Source organism: Arachis duranensis, chromosome 5 (assembly GCF_000817695.3).
Source record: "Arachis duranensis cultivar V14167 chromosome 5, aradu.V14167.gnm2.J7QH, whole genome shotgun sequence".
NCBI lineage: Eukaryota > Viridiplantae > Streptophyta > Magnoliopsida > Fabales > Fabaceae > Arachis > Arachis duranensis.
In genome coordinates, this window is record NC_029776.3 from 90,267,277 (window position 1) to 90,276,946 (window position 9,670).

The window sequence follows — 9,670 nt, forward strand, 5'->3', positions numbered from 1 at the left end:
ACTTTGTAGTTTATCATCACTTCACTTTCTGAATAATTTCTTAGAGATAGATAATGTATTGTAACACGTTGTAACCATACGTTGACTTATTAGGATTGGTTAAAGTGGTAGGTGTCTCGATCTTTTAATTATAGGTTTTGAATTTGGATCTTAAAAGATCTGGGTATTTTTAGAATATTATTTTAATATAAATGAACGATTTTTAAATTAAAATAGTATTAAAAAGAATAAATAAAATAATACCGATCTTATTAGTAGATAGATGTATACTTTTGATGAGAAAAAAAGTTAGATTTTGCCATTTTGTATAACTATTGTTATTCAGTTTTTTTTTAATTCAAATTGAATTGATACTAAGTATTAGAGTTACATATTTTTCATTTAGTTTTAAATTACTATTTATGATAGATGGTCTTATAAGTGCTGATATAGTATTTTGTGAGATTCAAAATAAAATTGAAATAAAAACTATCACTAAAATGCTCTTAGAAATAAAAAAAATACTTGTAAGATATTAACACATTGTTAATTAGGACTCAACTCAAGTTAATTGAATTCTTATTAATGTTTATCTGTTTTTAAATTTTCATGATATTATGTAAATTTCTTTTTATACTGTTATACATACAGTTTCGTAACACAAAAGTTTGTATAGTTTTATCACTTTTATGACCTTTACTAACACATTAAAAATTCATTACTTAAAAACGTTTAACAGGTATTCTAAAGATACTAGTTAAATCATAATTTTCTAATATAAATGCATAAAACTAGCATAGTTGAGCACCCGAAACAAATCGATTTTAGTTGCGTTTATCCAGCAATGTATACAATATGAAAGGGGAAAAAAATTTCAAAGCCAAGGAGAATTATAAATAGGAGTTGCAACAGATTTAACTTGAAGGTACTTATGGAGTGCTTCCAATCCATAATCTCTTCCAAATCCACTCATCTTGTAACCTCCAAAAGGGCAATCAACATCAAAGGCAAAGAAGCAGTTGATCCAAACAATGCCTGCTCGGATGGACCTTGACACTGTGTTTGCAATATCCATGTTCTTCGTCACAATCCCCGACGCTAGTCCATATTTGCTGCTATTTGCCTTTTCAATTCCTTCCTCAATGCTCCTGTTTTTAGTATAATATCAAAAGGTTTAAAGTTCGATTCTTATTGATATAAAAACATTCATCTGTCTTTATCTAACAGTTTAAACTTTTACGAGAAATGATTTCCTAACAAGTTAGGTGAACTTATGAATATACTAATGAAAGGGTCATTAAGATAAAAGAGAATAAAGAGAAGAATTTGCTTTGGTACATTGAGGGTGAAAAAGAATACAAGATGTACTTAGTACTTACTTGAACTTAGAAAGCACCATGACAGGTCCAAATATCTCATCTTGTGATATTAGCATGTCCTCCTAAAATGGATAGTGTGAAACAATTATGAATATTAATAAAGAAGGCCAGTTTTTATTGTTTCTTGAAGAGTTGAAATGCACCTTAACATTAGAGAAAATTGTAGGCTCAATGTAGTAGCCCTTGTTTCCAAATCTTTTTCCCCCAGTTAAAAGGGTAGCTCCTTCTTTCTTTCCAAGCTCAATATAGGACAGAATTTTTTCAAATTGTGCCTTACTAGTCTGCAGTTTAAAATTAAAAAAAAAAATCATATACGGAAAAGAGTTATTATTATCTAAAGGCTTATTCTCAAATTATAGTGTAACCATAATTATGTTACCTGTGGTCCTTGCTGAACTTTAGGGTCAAATGGGTCCCCTACTACCCATGTTTTTGCCTTCTCCACAACCTTCTTCTCAAATTCATCATAAATTCCTTCTTGAACATAAACTCTGGAAAATGCAACACATATTTCTCCCTGAAAATTATAAACAGTTACTAGGTACGACCGAGATACTTTGGAAAACAAGAAAAATGATTTCAGGGGTTGAGTTGGAATGAAAGAAATGAAACCTTGTTATGTAGGATACCAAAGAGAGCAAGGTCAACAGCTTTGTCAATATCAGCATCATCAAAGATTAAGACTGGGGACTTGCCACCTAATTCAAGTGAAACTGGTTTCAAATTGCTCATGGTTGCCGCCATCATTACCTTCCGGCCAGTCTCCGTCGAACCAGTAAAACTGACCTATAACATAACATAATCAAATCAAACCTTAGTAAATCCATAGATGGATAATTTGAATAGGAAATTACCGCATCCACGTCCATATGTGAGGCTATTGCAGCTCCAGCAGTAGAACCAAATCCAGGTACAACATTTAGCACCCCATCTGGGATACCAGCCTGAAAATTACATTCAACATTTTACTAAGTTAAGAATTAGATACTAGAACATTTTATCAAATAAGCTAATATGCCAATTAACGTGACCACTTAGTAAAATAATAAGAGGTACTATCACTTTGGTACTCGAAAAATTTAAACGCCTACAAAAAAGTCCCTAAAAAATATTATCGATAAAATAAATTTTAAATGATTTAAAAATGCGACAAAAATAATCAATAAATATTATACTTTTTATAAATAACAAAAAAAATTCATATTCAGCAAATCGATTACCTATTTGATCATATTTTTTTTTGGCAATAGTTAAATAAATATTTAAAAAATACAGAAAAAAATTGGAACAAAATTTGATCTTTAAATTTTTCTTTTTATTTTTCAAAAAAAATTGGTCATTCATGATAATTTTGTTTTAAAAAAAACACTTTGGTATAAAATTACCGATTTTTTAGAATAAAAATATCTTATTTTTCTAATAGTAGTTACAAAAATTCGTATTTATAGTATCTTTTGGGATAACATTTTAGTAGTTTGCTCAAAATAATAACTATCAAACTAAATTAATACTTTTAAAGTTTTAAATATATTAAAATAAAACATGCTTGATCAAGTCTCATGACTTGATTGAGTGAAGAAGCTAAGTTTCATGAGCAACTGAAGCAACTTGTATTTGGCTTACCAGCTTAGCAAGATGAGCATAAAAGAGAGCCGAGAGAGGCGTATCCTCGGCCGGCTTGAGGAGCATGGTGCAGCCGGCGGCTAAGGCAGGGCTAGCCTTGGTGAAGAACATGACAGTAGGAAAATTCCAAGGGATAATGTGTCCCACAACACCAACAGGTTCCATAAGAGAATACAAATGAAGGTTCCTAGAAGTTTTGAACACTTCTCCATGGATTTTATCAGCAGCACCAGCATAGTAACGCAGTAAATTTGATGCTTCGGGAACATCCACAGCCTTACACCAACTATATAGCTTCCCTCCATCAATGGTGTCCAATGCTGCTATCTCTTCAATGTTCTCTTCAATTAGCTCTGCCCATTTTAGCATAATCTTTGCTCTCTCCTGTTCCATAATTCCATACCCAAATTAATATATCTTCTTTACCTTTTTTTTTTCCTTTTTATAAATCTTGAAATTCATGTATTCAATTAAAAAGACAAGTAATTTCAACCAACTAATTAATATTTTGTTTTTGTTTTTTATATTATTTTCTATCTCGATCGGCTAAAAATGAATTTGTCATGCATATGAGTTTTATTTAAAAATTTGTTGCTAGTAAATCAGTTGTTGTATGCTCAAAGTTAGATTCAAATCCCAACAATTTCTTAAACAGACTAGTAAACTAACCTCTAGATCAACCTAAGTTAATTTCAACTAATTAATAATTGATATCTCTATTTAACCAACCAATTGATATTTCTAATAATAAGCATAATAATAATAATAATAATAATAATAATAATAATAGAAATAAAAGTTAGGTGAAGATGTGAAGGATACATACAGCACCAGGCATGCGTGGCCATGGACCAGAATCAAAAGCTTGACGTGCTGCCTTCACAGCAATATCAATATCTTCTTTTGTAGCCTCTGCTATTTCTGTAATCACTTCTTCTGTTCTTGGATCTACGGTCTCAAACCTTTTTCCTTTTTAATAAAAAAAAGGTTATTATCAAATTAATTCAACTGTTTTAACATTTTTTTTAATTTAAAAAAACGAAAAACTAAAAAAAAATCATGCCACATAGATACATACTCTCTTTGTTCTCAAATAAGTGTTTATTTAAAAGAAAAAATAAATAAATAATTGTCCACCTAACCTAACACATTAATATTATTACTATTTTTTTAGCCATACCCCTAAATAAATAGATAAAAGAGAATTAAAGAGAGTAATTATTGCTATCAAGAATATTTTTTAATTTTAATTTTAATATATTTAAATGTTTTTAATCAAAATATAAATTTGAAAGTAGACATTTATTTATTTGAAAATTGAGAAAGTATAATCTTACGCCTTCACTAATTATTAATTAAACAGCAAAATGGGTCAAATTAAGCTGCTATTTCTCTCATATTCTCCTCTGATTCGAATCTATACTATGCGCTATGTGCAATGTTGGTAAAATACAACTTTGATATTTCACCTTCATTGAACCTTTTCATAAACTTTTATCTTTTTTATTTTTTAAATATTTTGAGTTGACATCACTGGTATCCTATTACATCAGCACACCTCTGGCCAGCCAAATGAACTCACTGATTATTGTTGGTAGGTGAAAACTCAGATTCAACCGCCTTTATATGAAATTGATAGTTGAAAGTCGTTAGATAAAAAATTTAGTCAAAGGAAAAATATGAGGAGTCAATGAAATATTTATACAATGTGTACAATGAAAGTTTATGGAGTATTAGAGATATAATCATTAGTGTTACATTTTCTCATCAGTTGAAACTTTTGGGATGAGTGGTATCATGACATGGTATTAAAGCGCTAGATCCGAAAGGTCAATTGTCTCCCTAATGAGATCCGTAAATTAATGGAATATATTTTTTTTTTATAAATATTAGCAAATAAAATGAAATTGTAAAATAAGACTTGGGGATGCACGTAAGTCAGAGTTTAAATCTCTTATCACTAAGAAACTAGTTTAAAATATCTTAGCAATAAAATAATATTAAAACTAATATAATGTTATTATTAAGCCAACCAACCACTCCTTCCCATCAATATGATCATCAAGTTCAGTTCAACTCTTCCATGATGATCGATGTCCTCAACTGAAGAATGAAACTATCCCATTTATCAAACCAAGCTAATTAATGATATTTTTCTATGCCAGGTACGCAATTCTTATTAAATTACAATTGGGTTCTGTACTAACTGGAAATTAAAACGATACAGAAACCAATATATATGAATTATTAGGGGAAAAGAATAGAGGTAATTAAGAAAATAAAGAGAGAAGAAGAATGATTAATTAATTAGAACCTGAAACTGAATCCACGAATTCTCCATTGATGAAGAGCTTTGTAAACTTTATCTTTGGAATCTTGAGAAAAGAACCATTATTATTGCTATCATCATTGCAATTGCTGAGATTTGCCATCTCTCTCGAATCAAGCCAAGTATAAGGGAGTGTGCTTGGCTTCGTGTGGAGAGGGAATATATATTTATACACTACATGGTCACTTATTTCTTGTATATGTCACAAGCATTCTAATTAACTAGATATAAACAAATAAAGTAGTTATAACTAGGAGTCTAGGACAATTTTGTAATTTCACTTCATTTATAAAAATGATTTCATTTTAACCTTTTTTGTCACTTATAAAATTCCATATCTTGAAAGTTCAACAAATTAAATGACTAATAACAAATAATAATTAATAAATTTGATTTTAATTAAAGTTCTATATATTGTTAATAAAATATTTCTATAATATTCACCAAGTCAAAAAGGTAAATTGTCAAAAAGGAATTAACTTCAGTCTTCTTTTGAGGCATCTACCTCATGCCTTATCACAACACTCCCCCTTGAATGACTATTTAGGATTATTATCTCATTAAAACTTTATTAAAGAAAAATCTTGTGGGAAAAATTTTAGTGAAGGAAAAAGAATACAATATCCTTTGTGATGGGACTGCCTCATTAAAAACCTTGTCAAGAAAAACCCAATGGGAAAAAAAAACTTGACCAAGGAAAAAAGAGTACAGTCTCCCCCTCTTGCCGACATCATTTAATGTCTCGAAATCGGCGCATCCCAATCTCATGTACCAATCTTTCAAAGGAGGATTTTGGGAGTGACTTTGTAAATAAATCTGTCAGGTTGTCACTTGAGCGGATCTGTTGGACATCAATTGTCCCTTGATTTTGAAGATCACGAGTGAAGAAGAATTTGGGAGAAATATGCTTTGTTCTATCACCTTTGATGTATCCACCTTTAAGTTGAGCAATGCATGCTGTATTATCTTCAAACAGGACAGTTTGAGCTATCTTATGATCAATCAGTCCACATGATGACAGAATATATTGAATCAGATTCCTCAGCCAAAAACACTCGCGACTAGCTTCATGAATCGCCAGTATTTCAGCATGATTAGAGGATGTTGCAGCAATCGTCTGTTTCGTGGATCTCCAAGATATAGCTGTACCACCATATGTGAACAGGTATCCTGTTTGAGATCTCCCTTTATGTGGACTAGACAAGTATTCGGCATCTGCATAACCAACTAGTTGTGACTTGGATCCATAGGGATAAAACAATCCCATATCAACCGTTCCATGAAGATATCGAAAGATTTGCTTGATTCTACTCCAATGTCTTCTAGTTGGAGATGAACTATACCTTGCTAGTAAATTCACAGCAAATGATATATCGGGTCTTGTATTATTAGCAAGATACATTAGCGCTCCAATGGCACTAAGATATGTACTTCAGGACCAAGGATATCTTCATTTTCTTCTTTAGGACGGAATTGATCCTTCTCCACATTCAAAGATCTTACGATCATTGGGGTACTCAAGGGATGTGACTTATCCATATAAAATCTCTTCAAGATCTTTTCTATGTATGTTGTTTGATGAATAAAGATCCCATTTTTTATATGCTCGATCTGCAGGCCGAGACAAAATTTAGTCATTCCAAGATCTTTCATCTCAAACTCTTCTTTTAGAGTTTTTATTATTGTTGGAATCTCTTCAGGAGTCTCAATGATATTTAAATCATCAACGTACACAGCAATAATAATGAATCCAGATGTAGTTTTCTTTATGAAAACACATGGACAGATATCATCATTCTTGAATCCATTTTTGGCCAGATACTCAATAAGACGATTATACCACATTCGTCTAGATTGCTTCAGACCATATAAAGATCTTTGCAATTTGACTAAGTATAACCCTTGCGAATATTTATTGGATGGTTTAGATATCTTTAGTCCTTCAGGAACTTTCATATAGATATCCTGATCTAATGAGCCGTATAAGTAGGCTGTTACCACATCCATTAAATGCATATGCAGTTTATGATATGCAAATAAACTGACCAAATAATGCAATGTTATCGCATCCACTACAGGGGAATACGTTTCTTCATAATCTATACCGGGCCTTTGTGAAAAACCTTGTACCACAAGTCGAGCTTTATAGTGCACAACTTCATTTTTCTCATTTTGTTTTCTCACAAATACCCATCGATATCCAACAGGTTTTACATCTTCAGGTGTACGGACTACAGGTCCAAAAACTTCACGTTTTGCAAGTGAGTCTAACTCAGCCTTCATGGCTGCTTCCCATTTTGGCCAATCATTTCTTTGTCGATATTCTTCGACTGATCTTGGCTCAAGATCCTTACTTTCATGCATGATATTTTATGCCACATTATATGCAAATATTTCATTGACAATTGTCTTATTTCGGTCCCATTTCTCTCCTGTAAAGACATAATTTATCGAGATCTCGTTATTTTCACAATTTTCAGGTACCTGAATGTTTTCTGGCGTTAACATTATATCAGAATTTTGGACAACTGTAGGTGTCTCTACTATGTCTTTTTCAACAGGAATATTATTTACCTCTTTTCTCTTTTGAGGATTTTTATCTTTGGAACCGACAGGCCTACTACGCTTCTGGCATGTATTTGCTTCAGTGGCTATTCGTCCTACTGGGACATCAATTCGAATTGGGGCATTTTTTGCTGGTATATAAGATTTGGTTATCCTCTTTGTATCGGAAAATGCATCAGGCAATTCATTTGCTATTCTTTGCAAATGTATAATCTTTTGAACTTCTAGTTCACATTGCCCTGATCGAGGATCTAAATGCATCAACGATGATGCATTCCAATTAAGTTCCTTTTCAGGAAGCTTATTCTTTCCCCCTAATGTTGAAAATTTTGATTCATCAAAATGATAATTCGCAAACCGGGCTTTAAATACATCTCCCATTTGTATCTTAAGATACCTCACTATAGAGGGAGAATCATATCCAACATATATCCCCAATTTTCTTTGGGGTCCTATTTTGGTGCGATTAGGTGGTGCAATGGGAACATATATCGCGCACCCAAATATTCTTAAATGGAAAAAATTTGGCTGCTGGCCAAAAGTTAATTGCATAAGAGAGAACTTATGATAACTCGTTGGCCTCAAACGAATAAGTGATGCGGCATGTAAAATAGCATGCCCCCAAACCGAAGTTGGGAGATTTGTTCTCATAAGTAAGGGTCTAGCAATCAATTGGAGGCGCTTAATAAGTTATTCTGCTAACCCATTTTGTGTGTGAACATAAGCTACTGGATGTTCAACACTTATTCCATTAGCCATACAATAAGCATCAAAAGTTTGGGAAGTAAATTCACCAGCATTATCAAGGCGAATTGCTTTGATTGGATTTTCTGGAAATTATGCTTTTAATCGAATAATTTGAGCTAGTAATCTCGCAAACGCCAGGTTGCGAGAAGACAATAAGCACACATGTGACCATCTCGAAGATGCGTCTATTATGACCATAAAATATCTGAAAGATCCACATGGTGGATGAATAGGTCCACATATATCACCTTGAATCCTTTCTAGGAATTCAGGGGACTCAAATTCAATCTTTACTGGTGATAGCCTTAAAATTAACTTCCCTTGAGAACATGCAGCACAACAAAATTCACTAGATTTAAGAATCTTCTGGTTCTTTAGTGAATGTTCATGGGAGTTTTCAATAATTCTCCTCATCATGGTTGTTTCCGGATGACCCAATCTATCATGCCAAGTTATGAATTCATTTGGGCTAGTAACTTATGGTTTACAATGGCATGTGATTCAATTGCACTAATCTTAGTATAATATAACCCAGATGAAAGTGAGGGCAACTTTTCTAATATAACTTTCTTATTTGAATCATGAGTTGTGATACATAAGTACTTATGATTTTTCTCATTCATAGTCTCAATATGATATCCATTTCGGCAAATATCTTTAAAACTCAACAAGTTTCTTCGAGACTTGGTAGACAATAGTGCATTATTTATTATGAATTTTGTTCCTCCAAAAAATAAAATTATAGCTCTTCCGGAGCCTTCTATCACATTGCCTGGGCCAATAATAGTATTAACATATTCTTCTTTTGGCACAAGATGAGTAAAATATATATAACTTTTAAGAATAGTGTGCGAACTTGCACTATTCGCAAGGCAAATATCCTCAGAATATGTCCTTGCCATTTTTCTTCAAAGACAAATGATAATAATAATAAAATGAGTAGAAGTACATGCATAATAAAATTATTCACATGAATACTTAACAAACACACATATTAAACTATTCCATCATTGATCAAATAGCCAATATTTCTTTCAAAATCCTCAAA

General features: G+C 32.0%; 1 protein-coding gene across 1 annotated transcript; it reads right to left on the reverse strand.

The window, feature by feature from the left end:
* Positions 1-779: 779 nt before the first annotated feature.
* On the reverse strand, positions 780-5,513 carry LOC107490261 (aldehyde dehydrogenase family 2 member C4). Its single transcript, XM_016111017.3, has 9 exons — positions 5,296-5,513; positions 3,808-3,950; positions 2,982-3,365; positions 2,213-2,302; positions 1,971-2,144; positions 1,738-1,875; positions 1,502-1,639; positions 1,359-1,420; positions 780-1,127 (listed from the first exon to the last, which is right to left on the reverse strand). Exons 1-9 carry the CDS (start codon positions 5,411-5,413, stop codon positions 854-856), a joined length of 1,521 nt encoding a protein of 506 aa, XP_015966503.1. The 5' UTR covers positions 5,414-5,513; the 3' UTR covers positions 780-853.
* Between the last annotated feature and the right edge of the window lie 4,157 nt (positions 5,514-9,670).

Coding starts and splice junctions, on each gene's coding strand:
- LOC107490261 (XM_016111017.3), bottom strand. CDS start 5,413: ATGGCAAATCTCAGCAATTGCAATGATGATAGCAATAATAATGGTTCT. Junction 3,366..3,807: donor GGCCACGCATGCCTGGTGCT/GTATGTATCCTT, acceptor ATTATGGAACAG/GAGAGAGCAAAGATTATGCT. Junction 1,421..1,501: donor CAATTTTCTCTAATGTTAAG/GTGCATTTCAAC, acceptor TATCCATTTTAG/GAGGACATGCTAATATCACA.